The sequence below is a fragment of the Lepidochelys kempii genome, chromosome 7, assembly GCF_965140265.1.
Source record: "Lepidochelys kempii isolate rLepKem1 chromosome 7, rLepKem1.hap2, whole genome shotgun sequence".
Classification (NCBI taxonomy): domain Eukaryota; kingdom Metazoa; phylum Chordata; order Testudines; family Cheloniidae; genus Lepidochelys; species Lepidochelys kempii.
Window position 1 is genome coordinate 93,070,823 of NC_133262.1, and position 27,234 is coordinate 93,098,056.

General features: G+C 42.1%; 1 protein-coding gene across 8 annotated transcripts in view; it reads left to right on the forward strand.

The window, feature by feature from the left end:
* Nucleotides 1-27,234, forward strand: part of TNKS2 (tankyrase 2) — a 70,249-nt gene that overhangs the window by 30,414 nt on the left and 12,601 nt on the right. For 4 of the 8 annotated variants that reach the window (XM_073353834.1, XM_073353839.1, XM_073353841.1 and 1 more), the window contains 11 exons: nucleotides 4,275-4,446; nucleotides 5,084-5,181; nucleotides 5,681-5,826; nucleotides 7,986-8,151; nucleotides 8,524-8,743; nucleotides 17,781-17,890; nucleotides 18,885-19,073; nucleotides 19,880-20,132; nucleotides 20,856-20,938; nucleotides 21,675-21,795; nucleotides 26,311-26,408. In XM_073353834.1, the coding sequence (XP_073209935.1) occupies nucleotides 4,275-4,446; nucleotides 5,084-5,181; nucleotides 5,681-5,826; nucleotides 7,986-8,151; nucleotides 8,524-8,743; nucleotides 17,781-17,890; nucleotides 18,885-19,073; nucleotides 19,880-20,132; nucleotides 20,856-20,938; nucleotides 21,675-21,795; nucleotides 26,311-26,408 (1,656 nt within the window). The remainder of the gene's footprint in view (nucleotides 1-4,274; nucleotides 4,447-5,083; nucleotides 5,182-5,680; nucleotides 5,827-7,985; nucleotides 8,152-8,523; nucleotides 8,744-17,780; nucleotides 17,891-18,884; nucleotides 19,074-19,879; nucleotides 20,133-20,855; nucleotides 20,939-21,674; nucleotides 21,796-26,310; nucleotides 26,409-27,234) is intronic. The other 4 variants (XM_073353836.1, XM_073353837.1, XM_073353838.1 and 1 more) reach the window with 3 other exon arrangements.

Below are 27,234 nucleotides of genomic sequence, written 5' to 3' on the forward strand. Positions count from 1 at the left end.
TATTTGGTGCTTAATTACAAGCAGTAGAATTGTGAACGTGTTTTACAAAAACACAACAAGAGAGGAGGTAGCAGATAAACTAATTAGAAAAATAGTATGTAAGAGATCTGGGACTTAAATTTGAAAAGATAAAATGGAGAAAAATTTAAATGATGTCACTGGCAATAATTAAGATCAAGTCATAATGTTGCACAGCTGCTATAATGCACCGCATTTTGGTCAAGTTTTCACATAGAGGAAGTATGGAAATAGGGCGTGCCACTTAATGTAATCACATTGAACAAGACTGCTAAAATAAAGACTCAGGATTCTGATTTTTGGAACTTGATTACAGGCTGACTGCTATATGGCTTCTGACATGGCTATTGAGAGAAACAGAGAAGTCTAGAGAATAGAAAGCTACTTGTTGTAGGGTTGAGTTAGTGAATGACTTAGTTATTAGAGGTTTCAGAGTAGCAGCCATGTTAGTTTGTATTCGCAAAAAGAAAAGGAGTACTTGTGGCACCTTAGAGACTAACAAATTTATTTGAGCATAAGCTTTCCTGAGCTACAGCTCACTTCATCCGATGCCGATGAAGTGAGCTGTAGCTCACGAAAGCTTATGCTCAAATGAATTTGTTAGTCTCTAAGGTGCCACAAGTACTCCTTTTCTTTTTAGTTATTAGAAAAATCCAGAGGTTCTCAAGTCAGAATGGCCAATATTAGCTGATATAGACAAAGCCTCTTGTTTAGTAGTTAAACAGTGACATGAGGAGGGTGGGGATAATATATGAGACCCAGGCTCCTCCCCCCTCAAGCTCTGACTGTAACTCTCACAAGCAGTAGGTTTAACTGTCATAGTTAATTATTTGTCACAAATGTCTTTTGAAATTGGCTTTTGGTTCCTCAGTAAAAGTAGTTTAAAAGTGTAACTAACTTTCAAAATTCATAGAATCATAGAAGATTAGTGTTGGAAGAAACTTCAGGAGGTCATCCAGTCCAAATCCCTGCTCAAAGCAGGACCAACCCCAACTAAATCATCCCAGCCAGGGCTTTGTTAAGCTAGGCCTTGAAAACCTCTTAAGGATGGAGATTCCACCGCCTCCCTAGGTAACCCATTTCAGTGTTTCACCACCCCCTTAGTGAAATAGTTTTTCCTAACATCCAACCTAGACCTCCCCCCACTGCAACTTGAGACCACTGCTCCTTGTTCTGTCATCTGCCACCACTGAGAACAACCTAGCTCCATCCTCTTTTGGAACTCCCCTTCAGGTAGTTGAAGGCTGCTATCAAATCTCCCCTCACTCTTCTCTTCTGCAGACTAAATAAGCCCTCTTCATAAGTCTTGTGCCCCAGCCCCCTACTCATTTTCGTTGCCTGCTGCTGGACTCTCTCCAGTTTGTCCACATCCTTTCTGTAGTGGGGCGCCCAAAACTGGATAGAGGGGAATAATCACTTCCTTCAGTCTGCTGGCAATGCTCCTACTAATGCAGCGTAATATGCCGTTAAATTCCTTAAACTTCAGTAACATACTGAATATGTCCCTATATGCAGAGTAATAGGAATGAACGTTTGTCTCACGCAGTATTACTGCAGTTGAGAATTTTCACAGTTCCCTTTTCTAATGCATTCTAGGCCATGTTTTAGTGGTCTAACGTACCTTCAGCCTCACTGGACGTGTATTAATAAAACAGTAAGATTTTCCTTTTGAACCTGTGGTACTTGCCAAGACCTGTTGTTAAATGCTGAACTTCAAAGAAAAATGCATCCTCTTCCAGCCTAGATGCTGTGTTCAAGAGCAGACTAGATATTTTGTGTTCCTTTTTTAACTCTTAGTTCATTTAACTGAGAATGGTAATGCTATTTGCCATGTGGAGTGGGAATTGCTACTCTAAGCCATTTTCCCTAATAACTCTCAACCCACCGTGTTTATTCCTCCCTAGCATGTCACAGAGCACTCTCTAGGTGGCTCCCCTACCTAGAAGCAGTGTGTCATATTGAGGCTTCTAGCTATGGGGCAAACAGGTGAAGAGTGGGTCCCCCTTTGTGGTGGGCAGGGTAGTCATTCAGGGAATGTGTGTCTTGTGTATCTTTAGGATGTCTAGTCTACTTTGGCTGATATGGAAGGGAAGGAAAACAGGCTTCCCTTGCATGATGTTGGTTGAAGCAGAACTCCTGCTACTGGCTCTTTAAACTCCATGTTGAAGCTAAGGGTATGTCTACATAGCAATGTAATCCTATGGTTAGTGGGACTAGAGTCAGCTGACCCATGTCAGAGAACCCTGACTTGAGTGTTAATACTGTATTTTAACCCTAGACTTAGAATTTTCTGACCTGTGCTCAAACCTAGGGCTCTGGCATCCACACTGCAGTGCACAGATCTGAGTCAAAGTAATCCTATTCCAGAGTGCCTAGCGCCCCACTCCCTAGTGTTGACACTAGCCCCACGAATGTGTTACACTGTGGGAAACACTACTGCCCACCCTGTTTCCTAACTGTAGTGGTGCCATTGATGGAACTCAGGTGCCCATAAGGAGCACATGAGTACATAAACTTCATAACTAGCTCCTTTGGTGGCTGTCTCAGGAGAATGACTGTAGTTTGAGAAGGCTTTATACTGAACTATCATCTAACCTGAGAATTGGGCTTTCTACCTCTAGGCTGAGTCACATTGGCAGGAAAATGCCCATTTGCACCTGTTCTCAGGATCATTAGGACATCACTGCCCAGGTCTTTCAAAATGAAACTTTGAAATTCTTAATTTTTAAAATTGGATGTTCAACAAAGGTGGTTTTGTTTGGTTGGTTTTTCTGTTTGTTTTTGTCTGTTTTGATATTTGACCTAAGAAGGTTTCAGAGGAAAAATACGCACACATCAGAGCCTGACCGCTGCCAACTGCAAAGCGGTGAAGTGCATCGCCAGGGCTAGTGTGCAGTGTGCTCCAGCAGTCCCCTGAGATCCCTTATCCCTGCCCCTGCCACACTCTGGGAGGCAGGAAAAAAGGATCCCTGGGTGGGTGGGGGGGAGTTTTGAGGCTGGCTTCCATTCACTCCCCTCACAGCGCACACTTCTCGGGCACCCTTGCCAGAGAGTGGAGCCGGGACTGCCCTACAGGGAGGCAGAGCAGCAGATCTGGTTAAGCATGGCCACAGGCCAGGGGAGGGATGACCCCCAACAGCCAGGAGCCTCCTCCCGCCTGTCAGCTTTGCTTTCTGCTCCAAGGCTCTTCCACGCAACAGCAAGGAGGAGTTGGAGCAGGAAGTGGGAATGCAGTTGGCCAGGAAGTGGTTGAATGCAGGTAGTAATAGCTCTTCTGCCACCAGGAACTCTGGGATACATCTGGAGGACTTACAGGGCCCAAGTTAAGCCAGGGTCACATGCACGCAGGAAAGCAATAGGGCTTGGACCCTCCAGCCCTGCAGGGTCCTGGGACCCTAGATCCGAATCCTAGTTTAGCACAATTGGTGAGTGGACACAAGGGTAGTCAGGCTTGAGCTCAGGCCTGGGCTTACATTGCTGTGTAGACATACCCTGAGAGGACTGGCAGGTTGCAGTAGCTGTGCAGTGGCAGATTGATCAATCATCCTTTTGTGCTACTGGAGTGGTTGGTGGGGAGAAACATATGGAGACTGCGTAGTTTGTTCTCCACATGCCTCTGGCAGTACTGGTGTAAGATGAAGGAGGGGAGTTCCTCTTACAGCAGCTGCTGTGGCAATGGGAGCCACACCCTTAGCAGAGCAGCTGCCTGGGTTAGCGGCAGTACCAACTTAAGTGAGGGCTAAAATTGTTAAGCAAAGCTGCCCTTAAGATTTGGTAAATGGTCAGCAATATAACTTGTGCCAACACCTCTAGCTACCAATTATTCGTGTCCATCTTTATCTGACTGCTTTGCACAGGCACTGCCTAAGGATTTTGGAGAGGGTTAGTGAAATAATTTTCTGGGTAAAACCCCAACTTTACTGATTCATTTTAAATAAATGTACTGGAAGTTAAGGGCTGCAGGATCCTTAGGTCCCTGCTACCCTTTTGCTGTAAAATAAAAGCCCAGCTGCTTGTTGTATTCATCATTAGTGACGGGCTTACATTTTTCATATTTTCTAGGTTACCTTTGCATGGAAATGAGTTAAACTTTTTTTTTAAAGTGAAAATCAAGATTCTCCTTCACGGTTCCAGGGGTCAGATCTGTTGACCTAAGTGCTCATTGTGAACTTCTGCCTGGTCATTTGTGAAAATAAGGTCCCTGATGTTCTTAAATCCTGTAAAACTACATTCTTAAGATTCTATGTTCTCTTTAGGTTAATGCATTGGACAATCTTGGTCAGACTTCTCTGCATAGAGCTGCACATTGTGGCCATCTGCAGACATGCAGATTGTTGTTGAGCTCTGGATGTGATCCCTCAATTGTGTCACTGCAGGGTTTCACAGCTTTACAAATGGGGAATGAAAATGTACAACAATTACTACAAGGTACTATGTTTGTTTGTTTTAGGATATAAGTTCATTTAAAAAATGGTGTCATATTTTGTTTCATTTGCTGCATCGTCAGCCATTAAGGAATAGCACTGAGCTCAAGCAAAAAAATATTTTATATGCTTGTCATCTGCTGACTGCTCCTGCATATTTAGTAGACCTGCCACTTCCAGTCAGTTTGGAGAGTCACTGAAAAGAAATCTCTTAGGCTAAAAGTGAGGATCAATATTAGCTATTTTTGTTTTGCCTTTGTGGCCAGATGTAAGAAAGTATATACATAGCTTGAAGATTTTTTTTCAGTGAAAAAAAACATGAATAATAAATTTATAAGCTTAAATATATAAGCGTTTTAGAATAATTGAAATTCAGAGACTGAATAGGGAAGTTTGACTGGTTCTGCAATTTTCCAAAGTTGAGGACAATGCAAGGGGCAAATTAACACAATTTTGGAAACCTGTGAATTCAAGGGTATAACCACAAGTTAAATTTTGGGGATTATATGAAAAGACATACATTGACTAGAATTTCCTGATTTATTTAAGAGTAGCCCTTGAAGTACTATATAGTAGTCTGATCTTAAATGTTTCTCTAGTTAAATAAACTCTAAAAATACAAACAATTACTTTCTTTATAGCCCTATTTTCTTTTGTAGAAGGCATCCCATTAAGTAATTCAGATGCAGATCGACAGTTGCTGGAAGCTGCAAAGGCAGGAGATGTGGATACCGTAAAAGTAAGAACACGCAGTTTTAATATTTACTTGGGTGCATATTTTGTCAAACTATATTTATGTTGCTTAAAAAGAGGGAGAGCCTTTCTCAGTCTGAGTGCTGTAGATTCATGATCCTGGTCCTGATTCCCCCGTACTGTGCAAAAATCCCCTGGTTAGATTTAAAGAGTAATATTGGCCCATTTTTCTGAAGAGTCCTATTCAGTTCTTCATTGAAAAGAAATAGTTCTGACAATAGTTAAAAGTTTAAAGAGAGGGAAACAGGTGATTCTCTTTGCGCTGTCAGGGATACAGGATCCCTGAAAAGTAAAGCCTTTATGTAAAAACTCATTGGCAAAATAAATGTCATGTACAGATTATAATGAGTATTATTAAATCTTCTGGTTATGGTAAATAGAAGTAATTTTTCAAATCAGATATGCAGAACAGTATTTTATGACCAGTGTCTACATGCTTGTATTTTGTTACATGTATAGTAATGTATGTTTTGTCTGTTTCACAGAAGTTATGTACAATTCAGAGTGTGAACTGCAGAGATATTGAAGGGCGTCAGTCCACACCACTTCACTTTGCAGCAGGATATAACAGAGTGTCTGTGGTTGAGTATCTTCTTCAGCATGGAGCTGATGTTCATGCAAAAGATAAAGGGTAAGTACTCAAAAGATGTTGTCTGTGTTTTGTGATAGTTCTGAGCCCTTGAATTTTGCTGACTGGTTCGTGTTTTGTCTTATTTGAGATACTTTATATTTCTTTGGAAAATCCTTCCTATATAATGCTATAAGAAATTCTCACTCTCTCTATTGCTATAGGACTTTAAAATATACCCACTATATAGTCTACAAGACCTGAATCATGTAATTTAGGCCAGTCAAAACACACAAGTGAGAAATAGTGATGTGTGTATATATAGTACAGAATTTGCATTTTAAACATCAGCAGAAGTATCACACTATAGCAAAGCTATAGTAAAGAACAGAAATATCAGACACTTAGATGAACACAATTTGTTGGTGAAGAATCAACATGGTTTTTGTAAAGGGAAATCATGCCTCACCAATCTACTAGAATTCTTTGAGGGCAAGGGTGAGCCAGCACGCGGGCAAGGGTGAGCCAGTGTACCTAGATTTTCAGAAAGCCTTTGACAAGGCCCTCACCTAAGGCTCTTAAGCAAAGTAAGCTGTTATGGGGAAAAAGAGAAGGTCCTCCCCTGGGTCAGTAACTGGTTAAAAGAGAGGAAACAAGGGGTAGGAATACATGGTCAGTTTTCAGAATAGAAAGAGGTAAATAGTGGTGTCCCCCAGGGATCAGTACTGGGACCAGTACTGTTCAACTTATTCATAAATTATCTGGAAAAAGGTGTAAACAGTGAGGTGGCAAAATTTGCAGATGATACGAAACTACTCAAGATAGTTAAGTCCCAGGCAGACTGCAAAGAGTTACAAAGGGATCTCACAATACTGGGTGACTGGGCAAGATCATTGTTGATGCAAAGTAAAGCACATTGGAAAACATAATCCCAACTATACATATAAAATGATGGGGTCTAAATTAGCTGTTACCACTCAAAAAAGAGATCTTGGAGTCACTGTGGATAGTTGTCTGAAAACATCCACTCAATGTGCAATGGCAGTCAAAAAAGCTATCCCTTTCCTAATGATTCCCAACATTGTTAGATAATAAGACAGAAAATATCATATTTCCTCTATATAAATCCATGGTACGCCCACATCTTGAATACTGCATGCTGATCTGGTTGTCCCATCCAAAAAAAATACACTGGAATCGGAAAAGGTGCAGAAAAGGGAAACGAAAATTATTAGGGCTATGGAACAGCTTCCATATGAGACAGATAATAAGATGGGTTTCAGAGTAGCAGCCGTGTTGGTCTGTATTCGCAAAAAGAAAAGGAGTACTTGTGGCACCTTAGAGACTAACCAATTTATTTGAGCATAAGCTTTCGTGAGCTACAGCTCACTTCATCAGACTCTTCAGCTTGGAAAAGAGATGACGGGGGGGGGGGGGGATATGATAGAGACCTATAAAATTATGATGGGTGTGAAGAAAGTAAATAAGGAAGTGTTATTTCTTCTTGTAACACACGAACTAGGGGTCAGCAAATGAAATTAATAGGCAGTAGGTTTAAAACAAACAAAAGGAAGTGTTTCTTTACACAAAGCACAAATCAACGTGTGGAACTCTTTGCCAGAGGATGTTGTGAAGGCCAAGACTATAACAAGGTTAAAAAAAGAACTAGATAAGTTCATGGAGGATAGATCCATCAATAGCTGTTAGCCAGGATGGGCAGGGATGCAAAACCATGCTCTGAAGTGTCCCTAGCCTCTGTTTGCCAGAAGCTGGGAATGGGCAACAGGGCATGGATCACTTGATGATTACCTGTTCTGTTCATTCCCTCTGAAGTACCTGGCATTGGCCACTGTCAGAAGACAGGATACTGAGCTACATGGACCATTGGTCTGATCTAGTATGGCCTTTCTTATGTTCATATGTTCACAGTTATCCTCACTGATAAAATTAAGGCCACTTTAGTTGACAAAAGAAGTAATGAGCATTTTTTAGCATTGGATTGTTAAAGATTTAAAGCCATTGGAAGACAAATATGCGTTCACAAGGGAAACCAGTACACAATGGCGAAAATAAATATTAGTCAGAAATTCAGAACATCTGATTGTTTTCAGAAAAGTTGTAGAATATTCATGGTGTAATAAAGTTAGAGCTGTTTTTGACAGAATGATGTAAACCTAAAATGTAGCATGTATTAAGAGAAGTTTGCTTAATCTTGTTTTCAGAGGTCTTGTCCCTTTGCACAATGCTTGTTCCTATGGTCACTATGAAGTAGCAGAACTGCTTGTTAAACACGGTGCGGTTGTAAATGTAGCTGATTTGTGGAAATTCACTCCCTTACATGAAGCTGCAGCAAAAGGAAAATACGAGATCTGCAAACTTCTATTGCAGGTACTCTACAGGTTGATAGAGAGGAGGTTAATTGATGGAAATAAGTGTGTTGTGTTTAATCCGAAGTGTTGGGTAGGGCTCTATAAGAAATTGGATTTTATTCGGGTCGGGTTTCCAGTCAATGGTTATTAAATTAAGAAATACGCTTTAAGGGTACACTGTCCTTCCTCTCACTATTGTGTGGACTTTTTTATTCTTTGGAATACATGATAGCTTTTCTCTACACAAGTTGAATGTGAATGGAAATAAATTACCAATGGGGTATATAAGCTATCTAAGATCTACAAGTACTTATTCTGATTATTTCCATTTTTGACAATAGTTAAAGTGAGATGAGTACTTAATATCTTCCTGGCCTTTTATATGCTACAGCATGGTGCTGACTCCACAAAGAAGAACAGAGATGGAAATACTGCTTTGGATCTAGTTAAAGATGGTGATACTGATATTCAAGACCTACTTAGAGGAGATGCAGCTTTGCTAGATGCTGCCAAGAAGGGTTGTTTGGCCCGAGTAAAGAAGCTTTGTTCGCCTGACAACGTAAATTGTCGTGACACACAAGGAAGACATTCAACGCCACTACATTTAGCAGGTTAGTGCTGTTAAATACTAAACAATTAGTACATACTTAGATCTTACCTAATTATGTCAATGTACACACTACAACCTTGCTGCCACCGATGTAAGTGCCCCACTACACCGACATAATAACTTCATCACCATGAGAGGTGTAGGGCTTATGTCTGTGTAGTTAGGGTGATGCAATGTCCATTAGACACTGGGTTATTTACATCGGCTGTTGGGAATTCCACGGCTCCATGCTGGAGCCATGAAATCAACAAGACAGCTTGGGCTGTCACCCTCGGGTGGGGGGGGCCTCCAGCGAGAGCCCAGCTGACCTCAGGGTCCTGAGCTCTGGGTGCAGAGCTCCCCCACTGGGAGCCGGAGGTAACTGCCTTGCTCCCTGTGAGGAGTGGGGGCAGCCAGGCTCACAGCAGGGAGCTCAGAGCCTTGGGGAGCAGCTAAACCCCCAGTCCCCCACACTGCCCCTCTTCGGTCAGTGGAAGAGCTGCTGGTGAGGTGTAGTGTGGACATGAGCCACCATAATTAATATGATGGCCGTAAATTGACCTAACACATAGCCTGACTTAAGTTTTTAGTGTAGATGTGCCCTAAGTTGACTTGAAAAAAGAAAAGAAGTACTTGTGGCACCTTAAAGACTAGCCAATTTATTTGAGCATAAGCTTTCATGAGCTACAGCTCACTTCATCGGATGCATACTGTGGAAAGTGTAGAAGATCTTTTTATATACAAGGCATGAAAAAATACCTCCCCCCAGCCCACTCTCCTGCTGGTAATAGCTTATCTAAAGTGATCACTCTCCTTACAATGTGTATGATAATCAAGGTGGGCCATTTCCAGCACAAATCCAGGGCTTAACAAGAACGTGGGGGGGGGGGGGTAGGAAAAAACAAGGGGAAATAGGCTACCTTGCATAATGATTTAGCCACTCCCAGTCTCTATTCAAGCCTAAGTTAATTGTATCCAATTTGCAAATGAATTCCAATTCAGGAGTCTCTCGCTGGAGTCTGGATTTGAAGTTTTTTTGTTGTAATATCGCAACTTTCATGTCTGTAATCACGTGACCAGAGAGATTGAAGTGTTCTCCGACTGGTTTATGAATGTTATAATTTCTGACATCTGATTTGTGTCCATTTATTCTTTTACGTAGAGACTGTCCAGTTTGACCAATGTACATGGCAGAGGGGCATTGCTGGCACATGATGGCATATATCACATTGGTAGATGTGCAGGTGAACGAGCCTCTGATAGTGTGGCTGATGTTATTAGGCCCTGTGGTGGTGTCCCCTGAATAGATATGTGGGCACAGTTGGCAACGGGCTTTGTTGCAAGGATAGCTTCCTGGGTTAGTGGTTCTGTTGTGTGGTATGTGGTTGCTGGTGAGTATTTGCTTCAGGTTGCGGGGCTGTCTGTAGGCAAGGACTGGCCTTTCTCCCAAGATTTGTGAGTGTGTTGGGTCATCCTTCAGGATAGGTTGTAGCTCCTTAATAATGTGTTGGAGGGGTTTTAGTTGGGGGGCTGAAGGTGACAGCTAGTGGCGTTCTGTTGTTTTCTTTGTTAGGCCTGTCCTGTAGTAGGTGACTTCTGGGAACTCTTCTGGCTCTATCAATCTGTTTCTTCACTTCCGCAGGTGGGTATTGTAGTTGTAAGAATGCTTAATAGAGACCTTGTAGGTGTTTGTCTCTGTCTGAGGGGTTGGAGCAAATGCGGTTGTATCGCAGAGCTTGGCTGTAGACAATGGATCATGTGGTGTGGTCAGGGTGAAAGCTGGAGGCATGTAGGTAGGAATAGCGGTCAGTAGGTTTCCGGTATAGGGTGGTGTTTATGTGACCATCGTTTATTAGCACTGTAGTGTCCAGGAAGTGGATCTCTTGTGTGGACTGGACCAGGCTGAGGTTGATGGTGGGATGGAAATTGTTGAAATCATGGTGGAATTCCTCAAGGGCTTCTTTTCCATGGGTCCAGATGATGAAGATGTCATCAATATAGCGCAAGTAGAGTAGGGGCGTTAGGAGACGAGAGCTGAGGAAGCGTTGTTCTAAGTCAGCCATAAAAATGTTGGCATACTGTGGGGCCATGCGGGTACCCATAGCAGTGCCGCTGATTTGAAGGTATACATTGTCCCCAAATGTAAAATAGTTATGGGTAAGGACAAAGTCACAAAGTTCAGCCACCAGGTTAGCCGTGACATTATCGGGGATAGTGTTCTTGACGGCTTGTAGTCCATCTTTGTGTGGAATGTTGGTGTAGAGGGCTTCTACATTCATAGTGGCCAGGATGGTGTTATCAGGAAGATCACCGATGGATTGTAGTTTCCTCAGGAAGTCAGTGGTGTCTCGAAGGTAGCTGGGAGTGCTGGTAGCGTAGGGCTTGAGGAGGGAGTCTACATAGCCAGACAGTCCTGCTGTCAGGGTGCCAATGCCTGAGATGATGGGGTGCCCAGGATTTCCAGGTTTATGGATCTTGGGTAGTAAATAGAATATCCCAGGTTGGGGTTCCAGGGGTGTGTCTGTGCGGATTTGATCTTGTGCTTTTTCAGGGAGTTTCTTGAGCAAATGCTGTAGTTTCTTTTGGTAAATCTCAGTGGAATCAGAGGGTAATGGCTTGTAGAAAGTGGTGTTGGAGAGCTGCCGAGCAGCCTCTTGTTCATATTCCAACCTATTCATGATGACAGTAGCACCTCCTTTGTCAGCCTTTTTGATTATGATGTCAGAGTTGTTTCTGAGGCTGTGGGTGGCATTGTGTTCCACACGGCTGAGGTTATGGGGCAAGTGATGCTGCTTTTCCACAATTTCAGCCCGTGCACGTCGGCGGAAGCACTCTGTGTAGAAGTCCAGTCTGCTGTCTCGACCTTCAGGAGGAGTCCACCTAGAATCCTTCTTTTTGTAGTGTTGGTAGGGAGGTCTCTGTGGATTAGTATGTTGTTCAGAGGTATGTTGGAAATATTCCTTGAGTCGAAGACGTCGAAAATAGGATTCTAGGTCACCACAGAACTGTATCATGTTCGTGGGGGTGGAGGGGCAGAAGGAGAGGCCCCGAGATAGGACAGCTGCTTCTGCTGGGCTAAGAGTATAGTTGGATAGGTTAACAATATTGCTGGGTGGTTGAGGGAACCATTGCTATGGCCCCTTGTGGCATGTAGTAGTTTAGAAAGTTTAGTGTCCTTTTTCTTTTGTAGAGAAACAAAGTGTGTGTTGTAAATGGCTTGTCTAGTTTTAGTAAAGTCCAGCCACGAGGAAGTTTGTGTGGAAGGTTGTTTTTTTATGAGAGTATCCATTTTTGAGAGCTCATTCTTTATCTTTCCCTGTTTGCTGTAGAGGATGTTGATCAGGTGGTTCCGCAGTTTCTTTGAGAGCTTGTGGCACAAGCTGTCAGCATAGTCTGCATGGTATGTAGATTGTAATGGATTTTTTACCTTCAGTCCTTTTGGTACGATGTCCATCTGTTTGCATTTGGAAAGGAAGATGATGTCTGTCTGTATCTGTACAAGTTTTTTCATGCAGTTGATAGATTTCCACTCCATACAGCTAAATGCAGTGCCTTGCATAATGACAGGTTTCAGAGTAACAGCCGTGTTAGTCTGTATTCGCAAAAAGAAAAGGAGGACTTGTGGCACCTTAGAGTCTAACCAATTTATTTGAGCATAAGCTTTTGTGAGCTACAGCTCACTTCATTGGATGCATACTGTGGAAAATGTAGAAGATCTTTTTATACACACAAAGCATGAAAAAATACCCCCCCTCCCCCCAGACTTTCTTGTTAAGCCCTGGATTTGTGCTGGAAATGGCCCACCTTGATTATCATACACATTGTAAGGAGAGTGATCACTTTAGATAAGCTATTACCAGCAGGAGAGTGGGGTGCAGGGAGGTATTTTTTCATGCTTTGTGTGTATAAAAAGATCTTCTACGCTTTCCACAGTATGCATCCAATGAAGTGAGCTGTAGCTCACGAAAGCTTATGCTCAAAGAAATTGGTTAGTCTCTAAGGTGCCACAAGTACTCCTTTTCTTTTTGCAAATACAGACTAACACGGCTGTTACTCTGTACATTGACTTGGGCCTTGTCTACAGTACCAAGTTTTGTCACCAAAAACTGCCTTTTGGTGACAAAACAGCAAGAGCGTACATACTACGATAGGACTTTTGTCACGAAAAATGCCCAGGTTTGGCGACAAAAAACTTCCACCCCTACAAGAGACTTTTGTCTTTTCTCCTCCCTTTATTGTCGATGAAGAGCCAGCGTAGACACTCCTGATGGTTTTGTTCACAGAACTGTCTTCCACCAGTATTCCACAACACTTGCCCTGATTGCTCTGCTCAGTGTTTTGATCTCTGCTGCCTTGCACCCCTCCCCTTTCAAAGCTTGGGGAAGTATCTGTGTGCTGCTCCATTTGGGGAACAAAGAGAGCAAATAATTGGAATGCTCCCGTTCTGCCGCTTCAGGAAGAGGGGGGCAGACTGATGTGCTGCTTTGCCATTCCTCATCATGGAGAGCTCACATAGCTACTCATGATGCTGCTCTCAGCTGCTGAGGGGGCTGTGGGAGAACTTGGAGAGAATCAGCTCTTCCTTCCCACAACACTGCACTGTGGGATACATACCCACGGTGCATTGCTCATCCTGTTGATGATGATGTCCCCAATGTGGACATGATCCCTCAACAGAGGGAGCAAGTGTGAACACCCTTTGGCGATTTTTGTTTATGTCGACAGCCAAAAGTCGTCATAAGTTTTGTCAACTAAACTTGGTAGTGTAGACAAGCCCTTGGTTAGATTTATTAGAGAGGAAATGTACTACTGTGACAGGATAATCCTGAAAGCCTAGGAGACTCTGAGAGGTGTGAAGTGACCTATTCATCTCAATGTGATGGTCTCAACTGAATGAGAACACCTTATGGAGATGAATAAAGTGTTGAGATGTATGAACTGCTCCATTCATGTTCTTGGATGTTCCCATTTCCCCCTCCCTTGACCCCTAGTGTTGGAGAGCCTTTGATATGCAGTGTGTTCTTGATGCATGCTCCTGGTATGCCTATTCTCAGCTTCTCACCCAGATGCTTGCAGGGAGAAGTCTTTGGCACCTCCCGCTCCCCCCTACTCCCCATCCCGACAAGGTCCCCCAGATCCCAGCATTCATGAGGCAGCTAGAGAGAGAAATTCTGGCACCCCAGAGGGGCTGGAGCCCCCAGATCGCATAAAGGGTGGTAGGCAGAGGGACTCAGACACTCCTAGAAAGATAAGCCTCACCACCTTATCCCGGCTCACATGAGGGGAGGCCAGACCCCCACGGATGGGCAGTGGCCTCCCTATTTCTGGCACACATGTGCAGGTAAGGAGAAAGACTCAGACCTCCAAGGAGAAATAGCCCTTCCAGACTATGGTGCACACATTGGGAAGCAAGAATGTGGGACTGGCAGGTGCCCTTGCTGCTCTTCCCCAGTCCCTTGCCACTCATCTCCATGTCTCCCTTCCCAGTGCCCCTCCCCTCCCATCTACTGCAACTCCCAACCCTTCCCCCAGCCCCTTTCTCCTCCTTACCACTCATCCCTATTTATCTCCTTCCTCATAATTCGTCCTCTACTCGCGGCAGCCCTAAGCCCCTTTCATTTGCATGTCTAATCTTTTTTCAAAAAATACTTTAATTACATTCCCCCAAAATAAAAGAATATACTGACAGGCAAATTTTAGCAACGTGTCTTGGAACCTTTTCCACATTTCTGCCCTAGGGTGGGACTGGAACTAACACTGGCTAGGTAGGTGTTTTTCATTATTCTCAGGGGAATTAAAACTATAGGTTGCCATCAGTTAAGATAGTCACCATTTCTATACAGCCTGGTCATGAGGAAATTTAGGCTGCTCTTTGCAAAGATAGTGAAAACTAGCTGCCCTCGGGGAAGATGGTGGCACTGTGTTCTACCAAAGAAGCAGAGAAGAGCGCTGTGAGGAGCAAGTGAATATGGGAGGGAAGACAGAGAAGACAAGAAGAGTAAGTTGGGAGAAGTATAAGGAAATAGAGGCAGGAAGGAGAATGTGAGGAACAGGAAACTGAGGAGATAGGGAGAGCAAATATTAAGGGAGCAGATGGAAGACATAAGACTGTAGGTAGCACGGAGGAAGAATGTGAGTGGGACAGGAGGGAGAAGCAGGATAATGATGGGGAGAAGGACAGAGTGGCACCTGGATAAGTGGAGTCTTCTCCAAGCAGCCAGAGGAGTGGTTGGCACTTTTGTCCCTTTAAAATTGACCTTTGAATCCAAAATGATCATACCCAATTTGGGGGTGGGTGACTTATATCTAAAGGCTCAAAAATCAGTAGGCAAACAAAAATGCAATTTGTTTCTAAATTGTATTATATTTAAGCCAGTCTCATTATTTTTGAAAGCTTTTATTTGACAGTGTTGTTTCTGTCACCCTCCCTAAAGCCCCCCCACAGCAATCTCCATTTGTCCTCTTCTCAATGTCACAGCCCCTAAACTCTACAGGGTGAGGCAGAACTGTTAGGCAAACTCCTGATGTGCTAAGCTCCAAGCTTTCTTACTGAGCCAGCCTCTGCATCCGATAAGCTTCTCATGGTTTACCTCAGGAGGATCTCCTGTGACAAGTCCATTGGCCCAAGACTGTTACAGGCTGCCATTCCAAGGGGCCATGGGGTGAATAGAATCATAGAATATCAGGGTTGGAAGAGACCTGAGGAGGTCATCTAGTCCAACCCCCTGCTCAAAGCAGGACCAATCCCCAACTAAATCATCCCAGCCAGGGCTTTGTCAAGCCTGACCTTAAAAATCTCTAAAGAAGGAGATTCCATCGTCTCCCTAGGTAACCCATTCCAGTGCTTCACCACTCTCCTAGTGAAAAAGTTTTTCCTAATATCCAACCTAAGCCTCCCCCACTGCAACTTGAGACCATTACTCCTTGTTCTATCATCTGGTATCACTGAGAACAGTCTAGATCAGTGGTTCTTAACCTTTACTGCAGCCTGCACCCCTTGGTTCTCAAAATATCTTCTCACACCCCTTATAAAAAATCAAAATATGTTCTTCCACCCCTTATCAAAAATCGTTGAAGTAGGTCAGTTCTTTAAACCTAGATATATTTTTTGATTGTATATTACAGTAATTGTTAAAAAATGTCTAATGTTGTTAAATACATAGGTTTGATGAAACAAAGTAGTTGTACTTACGTGCCTGTGCTTAATTTGTGTTTTCAATTATTTACCTTTTAAAAAAATCTGGCATGTCTCGCACTCCCAGGGATGCGTGCATCCCAGGTTAAGAACCACTGGTCTAGATGCATCCTCTTTGGAACCCCCTTTCAGGTAGTTGAAAGCAGCTATCAAATCCCCCCTCATTCTTCTCTTCTGCAGACTAAATAATCCCAGTTCCCTCAGCCTCTCCTCATAAATCATGTGCTCCAGCCTCCTAATAATTTTTGTTGCCCTCCTCTGGACTCTTTCCAATTTTCCACATCCTTCTTGTAGTTTGGGGCCCAAAACTGGGCACAGTACTCCAGATGAGGCCTCATCAATGTCGAATAGAGGGGAATGTTCACATCCCTCGATCTGCTGGCAGTGCTCCTACTTATACAGCCCAAAATGCCATTAGCTTTCTTGACAACAAGGGCACACTGTTGACTCATATCCAGCTTCTCGTTCACTGTAATCCCTAGGTCCTTTTCTGCAGAACTGCTGCGTAGCTACTCCAGTCCCTAGTCTGTAGCAGTGCATAGGATTCTTCTATCCTAAGGGCAGGACTCTGCACTTGTCCTTGTTGAACCTCATCAGATTTCTTTTGGCCCAATCCTCTAATTTGTCTAGGTCCCTCTGTATCCTATCCCTACCCTCCAGCGTATCTACTTCTCCTCCCAGTTTAGTGTCATCTGCAAACTTGCTGAGGGTGCAATCCACGCCATCCTCCAGATCATTAATGAAGATATTGAACAAAACAGGGCTTGTGTGGATTTGCATGGGGATGTTACAGCTAATGCTTAAACATTCCTATTTTTAAAAAACTAGTAAGTTAATGCACAAATGTTATTAGATAGTTGTTTGTTATCTGCAACGCAAAAGTAAGGTGTAAAAACGTATGCTGCTTAACTATCTGTTGGTAAAGGAATAGAGGGTATTTTGTTAGGTGGCTTAACTTTTCTTTATATTGCTTTTTTGGTTTGGTGTCAGGTATGTTATCTGTAGTAACCTGAACTATTAAGCTGATCTTGTCAAATCTAGTGAGTTTTTAGTGAGACACACCAAATCAGGATTCTCATCTGTAATGATGAATTTCTGTCCTTATTGACAAGTACCCTTCCTGCTTACCTTGCCTCCCCAATTTCTCCTTAAAACCAGGCACCAGCAAGGAGAGACATAATGTAGCTGATACCCTTCCAGTACAGTGACTGTGCTAATTTGGGGCCACCAGAACTGGCAGATTGCAAGGGGTTGACAGCTCAGAGGGATTCAGCAGAAGAGGTGAAGGAAGGTGGAAGAAAACTTGCTGGAGAACAGAGACAGAGAAGGGTGGGGCCAAAGTGGGCTGTTTCTGTCAGGAATGGAAGCAGAATTTTCTTCTCCATCAGAATGAAGATGCTTACCTGAAGTTTTCTAATGCTCACTCTATTAGAAATATAACTCTTGGTAAAAGGACAATTTAGATTTTCCAACATCAGTGCTGATTTGAAATCCATTAATTTTTATTTTGGAAAATCTTAATACTCAATGCTAAATGTCTAGGTGCAGACAGTTAACACATTTATTTTCAAGTAAAGATGTTGAATTTGAGTATGTGCTTGCTTAAATATTTGAACTATTAAAAAAACATAGCACTGGAGTACTCTTTGCAAATTGATTAAGTGACACTTATTGTGGAATTGAATACACAAGATTAATTTGTTCCATAGCTGTAGTAAATGGTTTCACACAACATAACACAATTTGGCGATTTATTTGCAGACTTTTTCCCCTCAGATGTGATTTAAAAATAAAAAAGTTGTATTTAATCGTAATTATTCTGGTGACGATTTTTCTCTTCCTTCCTCCCTTAACTGCCTGTTAGCTGGTTACAACAATTTGGAGGTTGCAGAGTACCTGTTACAGCATGGAGCTGATGTGAATGCACAGGATAAAGGAGGGTTAATTCCTCTACATAATGCAGCATCTTATGGGGTAAGAATCTCTAACTTACTATCTTTTTTGGAACAGTTTGAAACTTTTGTAAAAAGTTGTGATATGATGCTTTTATTGACAGGTTTCAGAGTAACAGCCGTGTTAGTCTGTATTCGCAAAAAGAAAAGGTGTACTTGTGGCACCTTAGAGACTAACCAATTTATTTGAGCATGAGCTTTCGTGAGCTACAGCTCACTTCATCGGATGCATCACTTCATCGGATGCATTCGATGAAGTGAGCTGTAGCTCACGAAAGCTCATGCTCAAATAAATTGGTTAGTCTCTAAGGTGCCACAAGTACTCCTTTTCTTGATGCTTTTATTGGCATTAATTATGTAGCCTGACAATCTCTAAAAAGCTTTTGTCATTGTGTTATAATATCACCTCATTTGGAATTAGTTAATTATAACTGCAGCTCAAATTCAACTGTCTTCACTTCTGCAATAGTTTTTAAATTTGTAAAATCACTGTTGGAAATTATGTTGAGAAAGGTAATTCAAAAACTATTGTAAAAACAAGCAGCCTAAAAGATGTCCCGTAAAACTGCTTTTCACATGTGAATACTAGTAGAATTTCACTAGTAAAGATTTCACTTACATTTCTGTGGGTGATCTGGTGAGATTTCAGACATCTGTGAACCCAAAGCAGGAAATAAGGCCCTTTTGTGTTTGGATGCAGCCTGGGCTGCTTTCAGATTCAGGGATTTGAATTCAAGCCCCCTCTGGCACTCCTTCAATTTAAAGGAGTTTGTATTTGGTATTCTGGTTTGATCTATTTCAGTTTTATGGAAGAAAATGACTTAATTATACACAGGTACATTATAGTTCAGAATAGTCTCTTCTGTTTTGTTAGTGTTTATTTCTGACCTTATTGTAATTTAGATCAATTCTAGGAAAATCCAGAATGAGTTACAAAAAGGGTTGTTTAATAATTCTGAGAGTTTCAGTATATTAAACTACCATCTCAGAATATAACAGGATATTTTATTTTCCAGCACGTAGATGTAGCAGCTTTACTTATAAAGTATAATGCGTGTGTGAATGCTACGGACAAATGGGCTTTCACACCTTTGCATGAAGCAGCCCAGAAAGGAAGGACACAGCTTTGTGCCTTGTTATTGGCACATGGAGCTGATCCTACTCTGAAAAATCAGGAAGGACAAACACCATTAGACCTGGTCACCGTAAGTGATGGGATCTTTTGAGAAATCTGTGCTTAGCTGCAGCTAGCGGTTGCTCACCTGGTTTATATAAGATGCTTTTAGTCATTTTTATTCAAAGTACAAATTTGGAGTTAGTGCACAATTTATAAACTCTGGTTTCTTGGGTGTTTATGCAAGCGAGTACACCCGCATACATCTTCTTTCTCTGTTCTCTTGCACAAAATTGCTGCAAAGTTCTTCTGACTGCCTGATGGAGAAAGAAAACAAACACTGATTTGTTCCAGAATTGACATTTATCTATTTTTAATTTTACTTTGGGTACTTGATCTACCTATTTTACTGGCTAATATAATATTTTGCCACAAAAAACTGCATTAGAGGTGAAATTTAGTCTAACTTTATTAAAACCTTCTCATTTTATAAAACTTAAGCAGGCTGTTTAAGGTTTTGTTTTAGATTATTATAATACAATCAAAAGCTTCACATTTTCAAAGTAATGCTGAATGGATCGTCTTGCTTCAAATTGGGATTTCTTGTTTTTAAAGTAAACTAGTAATGAGTTTTGTTTGACCTTGTGTTTATCCGGAAAAAAGTTTCAAATATCAAAACATTCATGTATTGCACTTTTAATTTAGAACAAGTTTTTTTAAAATCTTGTTTAAGTGAAAGATTGCTTTTTAGTTGGTTGAAATGTTTGCATTACTTACACATTTATTCGCTATGGCTTTGGGCTTAATTTTTCTCAAGTATTTAATTACCTTTATTCCAGAAAATAACTTTGCATGGAAGGCTTCCTTCATTTTAATAAACTGTCTTTTGATATTTAGGCAGATGATGTTAATACGCTGTTGACAGCTGCTATGCCTCCTTCTGCGTTGCCATCTTGTTACAAACCTCAGGTTATAAATGTATCTCAAACCACCGGATCCACTGCTGATTGCCTGTCTTCCGTTCCATCCAGCCCATCCAGTCTGTCTGCTGCCAGTAGCCTTGACAACTTATCTGGTAGCTTTTCTGAACTCCCTTCAGTTGTTGGTACAAACAGTGCAGAGGGAGCAACCGTTCTAGAGAAAAAGGAAGGTGAGGTTTTCTTTTGTTCTAATTGTAGATGTGAATTAATGACTCTTAAGCAGTTTATATAAATTTAAATAAAGCATGATTTTGTTGATTTTTTTTTTTCTTTTTCAGTATTTTTATCTAATTTAATGAGTTTTGTGGGTACTTTTCAGCTCTTACTAGAATTTTCAATTTATCCATTAACTACCTTTGCCTTCTGTTATTATCTCTGTTTCCAACTGTGGCTTGATAAGGAACGGATAGCCAAAAGAACAAAAAAAAAAAAAACTCTTGCACAGGGGTCTTCAGGCATTTTGTCCGGATAGACTCTTACTGATAAATCAGATTTTAAATAGAAATTAAATAAATACTTATTGGAATGGTCTTATACACAATGAAATGGTATCATAGGTTCTAATGTATTTGCAAGACTGATGATTTATGGACAAGGTTGCTTTAATAACTTCTGTTCATTGCTTAAATATGCAGTACTAGTAGCTAAACACTTACTTGTTTTGGAAGCCAGGATCATGTATTTTTATTTTTATAAAGAACCTAGTGTGTTCTAGGTGCCACCAGAAACAGTAATATATAATCTTATTAGTAACTTAAATATTTTTCTTAATGTTACCAAGTCTCTTAAAAATTCTTGTATTTCCCCTTATTGCAGAAGCATAAGTATGGAATATACTGTGTTGTAGATAATATGAATGTGAAAGTAACTTATATATTCTTCTTTATATTCAGTTCCAGGTGTAGATTTTAGCATAAATCAGTTTGTGAGGAATCTTGGACTTGAACATCTGATTGACGTATTTGAGAGAGAGCAAGTGAGTAGCTGTGTACAAATATTGGGTTAGAAAACTTTACCAGTGTGTTCCTTTTTTGAAGTGGGAGGAGTGATAGCGCTTGCAATTTAAGACCTACAGGTTAAGTTTTTGTTTCTGTTATGTTAGCACAGGTGATGAGGTCAATAGGAAGTGAATATCATGAAATTATGTGTAGTAATTACGAAGGTGTAGACTATTCTGTTAGCTTGGTAATATATCCTGAAAGTGAAATTTCCCAGTCAGGGAAATGATTCTTGCAGTACCACTGGCCTACCTTTTTAGGTAGAGTCATGCAAAGTGTTGAACAAAAAAATGGGGAAGATGACAGCAATTCTACTATGACTTGTAGCGTGTTTTATGCTATTCAAAAGCAAAATTTCATGCTAGGGAAGACAGTAGATGCAAAGCCAAGGATGAACTGTTACATTAAAACATTCAGAATGTGACTCTAGTCTAATTTTAATTTAATATACTTATAAAATATCTTCTCTTGTTTTATAGCTTGCTTCATAACTATGGCTTGTTTTAAAACTTCCCTAATTTGACTTCTGCTGCACAATATACAGGTCTCCAGGGGTTGCATATCTACACACTACTCTTTTTTATAACCTAACTAAATTATCATAAATTTTATTTCTGAGGTTATAATTGATCCTTTCTAATGAAATATTTGTCATGAAATTTTTTTTAAAATGTATACAGCAATCTAAACAAATTATATTGTGCTTTGCTCTAGATAACACTGGATGTATTGGTTGAAATGGGCCACAAAGAGTTAAAGGAAATTGGTATCAATGCATATGGACATAGGCATAAAATCATTAAAGGAGTTGAGAGATTGATCTCTGGACAGCAAGGTATATTTTTATTGAATTAATGAAGTGATACTGCTTTAATATAGAGTTCATTTTTATAAACTTTACCAGTTTTGTTCCAAATCATCTCTTGGTAGAAAGAGCTGATAATGCAGTTCTTTATACAACAAAATGTAAAATTGTGCTACACTGTCTTTCAATCTGAAGCTTGTGTGAGAAGCTTTCACTAGTGGCACAAATTATCATGAACACCAGCATTCAATTGTCTTTAATATTTGACTCCTTTATAATGGTCACTGTCCACGTTTACTTTCATTAGTTGGATTGTAGATTTAGAGAATTTTGATTGTAAATGTTTTGGGACAGGGACCATTTCTTTGTTCTGTTTATACAGCACCTAGCACAATGGCATTCTGGTCAGTGACTGGGGTTTTTATGAGCTACCACAATACAGATAGTAAATAATAATTCACTTTTCAGAGTGACACAGGCTGTCCCCTTTTTCCCAAAAAGATAATTGAAGTTTTTAAATATTTTTCTTTTAAAAAATAGTTGGTGTCTTTCCAGTGGAGCTGAAATAAGCATAGCTGCTTTGTTTGACAACTTCAACTTGCATTGAGTTTTATGCTAAAATCTCTTTATTTTGCAGCATTGTTGATGACAGCACAATCATAGGAATAAAATGTTTTGCTGGACTACAGCTGAAGAAAAAAATAAAGAGCACAGTGTATTGATTCTGTCATATTGAAACATTGGCTACTGTTGTCTCACTACATTTCATAGAAATGGAATAAAATTAGTTAGAATTGGTAGGATTTTTTTCTCTAGACACCATCTGTGGATTCTCGCTCCCAAATCTGGACTCTAGTATAAAACAAGCAGAACTCCCCATACTCTAAAGGATTTTTTGGCCGTTAAGGGAAGCAGTAGTAGTCAAGGCCACAAGACAACCACTTCACCATGTTCAGGTATCTCCCTAGAGCTTCAATAGCTGTCCCTTGAACAGTCAGTTGCTTCTTGATTGCTGTCAGTGAAGGTCTTCTGTGTGGGAGCTATCTCTTCAGCGGCCAATCTGTTCCTGTGCCAGTGTAGTTTTACACTGCTACAAGTATCCTTTTAGAAAGTGTCCTTGCTTTCCAATTGGGTCTCATCTATTGTCTTTGAATTTGCAGTCAAACACTCTAGCCAAAGAACATCAACTGGTCCCTGGAGCCTTGGTCTTGCAGTTTGCACAGGTTCTTTAGAAATTTTCAGCTTTTTTGTCTTAAAAGGCCTTAGCATTGTCATCTCTAGATGTTCAACTCCTTACCTGAATATTTTAGAGCTTTGCCTTGAAGCCTCATTTGACTTGATACTCAAGCTGTGGAACTTTCCTCAGGTCTCTGTACTTTGGCTCAATGATCTGGTGCTTTAGCACATTTCCATCAGTGTTTTAGCACCCTTCCCTGGAGATAGTAGTATTGTTTCATGGTTAACTAGAACTTTCTTTTGGAGCTTCATTTTGATGCTTTTCTTGTTAAGTCAAAGTGTCTTGCCTCCAGGCACTTTTATATAACTTGCTAGGTTCCAGCCACAAACCAGTCAGCATAGACTCCCAGCAGAGAGTTCCAGAGGGAAACTCCTAGTCAAGTGTTTGCTGACTGTTCAAACATCATGGGCTCCTGGCCAAAAGCATTGCTGGGAGGCCCAGTGTTGAGCTGCAGTCAGTTGTGGATGTACCTGCATCTAGCTGCCCAGAGCAGTGATGAGGAACCCAGTATCTTGCTGCAGCTACCTGCTCATGTATCCTGGGCAGGCCACAGCATAAGAACTTCTGGTGCAGAGCACCTATCTGGGTTCTTAAATCCAATAAATGATTGCCAGTTACTTGCCAACTCATTCAGAATTCTTGTCATTATCAGAAGTGATGGTGGTCTCCATATCAAGCTGCAGTTGTTTGTTGGTGTATTTGGAACTTTCAATGGAGATAGTCAGCATTGAACTTTTGGCTTCCTGGGTTTGGGGACTGCTTTAAAGTTCTCTTACTGCTCTGCAGCATAATCTGAGCTAGAAACACTTGCAGGTGAAGGTGGTAAATACTGTAAATAACCCAAAGTAGATCTCAGCACAGTTAGAGATTTCTTGTGCAGAGGTCAGAGCTTATGCTTTGAGAGTTAGCTCTCTCCTGTGTGTGAAGCCCTGATCTCATCACCAGCAGTTTTTGGTGCCTTCTGCACATAGTCTGGTTGCAACTATTGTTTCAGTCCTTAGATTTCATGCTGAACTACCTTGTCTCATCCTGACCCCATAGATAACTAGATTCTGTGGCAACTGCACCAGAAATACATCAACCTTGTGGCTTAGGATGTTTGTGGAACACAAGGATATGCTAGAGCGAGGACATGCTCTCATGCCCACATCTGTATTTGTAGTTTCCAAAGCATATGAATTGGGCACATGCAATTCAGCAGAGACCATTGGGTCAGTATGTTCTAAACATTTCTGCATACTTTCTTCCTAGAGAATGATGGATCAGGTCCCCTTCTCAAAGGAGAAATGGGAGGTCTGAGGAAGAAGGAACTGCTTGTGACAGCCAGAACATGCCAAATTAGCAGGGGATGTCTTATCTACTGTATATAATCGTTCATAAACCAAATTTTTTTAGTAAAAAAGGGAAGCATCAGAGAAGGGGGTCAGATTATGAACAGGTATAGAGAGGGGAGAGGTGGGACACAGCCCTTCCCCCCAACAGAGGGAGCAAGCAAAGGCAGCACAGCCAGCAGAGCCAGAAGGGAAGAGGCAGGGCCAGTGTCTCTGCTTCTGGCCAGGCTGCTCTCCCCCAGCCTCCAAAGCAGCTGCAGCTCTGGGGCTGGCAGGCTGCAGCTGTGACGCTTAGCCCCGCCCCCCAGAGCAGGCTGTGGCCGTGCTGCCCGGCCTGCTGGAGCATGCTGCAGCCGTGCTGCCCAGCCTCCCAGAGCAGCTCCAGCAAGGCCAGAGACATCCTTCCCTGGCCCTCCCCAGATAAGATGGGAAGGGATGGGATGGGGAGAGAGTGGGGGTCCCGGGCTAGGGATGGGGTCATGTGGGGGATGGTCACAGGGGTTACTCCCCTGACCCCCAGCTTCTCCCCATCCCTTCCCACCATCTTCTCTCTCTCCCCCCCACCCCCCCAAAAAAAGAATTTTCCCCACCAGTTGCTGTCCTGGCCCGTCAGGGTAAGCAGCTGGAACACCGGGACACTTTATTTACTTAGGTTTACCTCCGTGCCTGCAGACTCTTGAGGTAAACAAACCATCTTGGCCAGCCAGCAGCTTATCCTGATGGTCCGGGAGCCAAAGTTTGCTGACCCTTGAATTATAGGGGTTGGCTTATGAATGCGTCATAAAAATTTTCCATTTTTATTTGTCCATCTTGGGGGGGTCGGCTTATAAATGAACCGGCTTATGATCGAGTATATACGGTACTTCAGAGGTGCTCTGATATGTCTAGATCAGTGGTTCCCATACTTGTTCCACCGCTTGTGCAGGGAAAGCCCCTGGTGGGCCAGGCCGGTTTGTTTACCTGCTGCGTCCGCAGGTTCGGCCGATCGCGGCTCCCAGTGGCCGTGGTTTGCTGCTCCAGGCCAACGGGAGCTGCTGGAAGCGGTGGCCAATACGTCCCTCGGCCCACGCAGCTTCCAGCAGCTCCCGACGCAGCAGGTAAACAAACCGGCCTGGCCCGCCAGGGGCTTTCCCTGCACAAGCAGCGGAACGTGTTTGGGAACTTCTAGTCTAGATACTAGTTCTTGTAGTAACAGGGGCCCTGACAAAGGTACACCTTATTCTATCCCATTTTAAGGACCCTCTCTCTGATGATGTGACTTCTGAGAGAGAAGAGTGCCACTTGCCTGATGTATTTGAGCAGATGCTCTAATGCTCAATGTGAGAAATCTTATTGATAGATGGGAAAAGAAGTCTTGCAGCAGTCACACATACTTGCCCCCCCCCCCTTCTCCCCTCAGAGTTTGGATGGGCTTCTGTTTAGGTCACAGTTACCTGTACTTTAAGTCTTTCTGCTTCTGTGGTATGATTTTTCTGTAAAATGTTAGGTGACTGGCCTGTTACTTTAGGGATCCTTTACTTGGTACTCAGCTAGGAACTGACTGACTGGAATGTTTCAGGGTTGGCAGAGGTCTCAGGTGGTGCACAATCATTTGTGGGGATGAGGGGTTGGCTTATGCCCCTGGCCACCACTACTACCATTAAGAACCTATAGGTTCTGTCTGTGTTTAGCTAGGAAGCTGAGGCCATGAAATGAGAATCCTGCATGATATCTTCAGAAGAGCAGAATTACAAAGGCAAATCAAAACATGTTTTAAAAAACTAAAACTTTAAACTACTTAAGATCCCAAAACCATGGCAGAAATGAGACTTAAACTGAAAGTTAATATAACTTTAAAATCACAAATGTTCCCCTTTTTCTTGACCTTTGTCTCTATATGGCATCTTCCATGTTTTCATTCCTGAGAAATTGAGCTATGCCTGTGTTTTTAATTTTTGTTCTCTGCGTCTGAAATATGTGTGTTCATTGTCTTTATAGGTCTTAACCCATACCTGACTTTGAATACTTCTGGTAGTGGAACAATTCTCATAGATCTCTCTCCTGATGATAAGGAATTTCAGTCAGTGGAAGAGGAGGTATGTTCTGCTCCCTAGCATCTCAAATTCTTTTTGGCGTTGTCACTTATGGATAGACGCATGAGTTCCAGTAGATTATTAATATAAGACTCAAATATTGGATTAAAGCTTACATAATGGATTAAAGCTTACATCAAGACACTTATTCCATTTCTCTTTGTCAGTGCTGTCCCATTGTTATGATCCATGCTTGACATTTCCACAATTTAGCATACAGTAGAACCTCAGAGTTATGGATACCTTGGGAATGGAGGTTGTCCGTAACTCTGAAATGTTCATAACTCTGAACAAAATGCAGCTCTGACTCCAGCAGTTCACACTTCAGGCCAGGTTCACACTTCAGGACAGGTTCCAGAGGCAGCTAGACAGCTTCCTTGCAGGCAGCTTCTTCCCTGCAAGCTTGTCCCCCTCTGGACCAGGGTGGGAGCAGGGGGAGACGGGGGGCAGCATGACCCGTTCTCAGCAGCAGGTGTGGGGGGGGGGAACACCCCCCTGGCCGGGAGAGGCAGGCTGAAAAGAGTACCCACAGAAATGCTGCTCCAGCTGTCTTGGGTTGGCGGCGGGGGCTCACAGCTTTGCCTGCGAATCTTAGCATCTTCAACTCCTAGCTGTAAGTGGGTGCCCTGCGTGTGGGGGTGAAGTTAGGGGTGGGGACAGGCAGCCCAGATGTGTCTACCTTTAAGATGCAATACAAGCACAGTACAGTATTTGCTTTTATTTTTATTATTATTTTTGTGTCTGCTGCTGCCTGATTGGTTACTTCCGGTTTCACATGGTGTTCAGTTGACCGGTCAGTCCATAACTCTGGAGTTCGTATCTTTGAGGT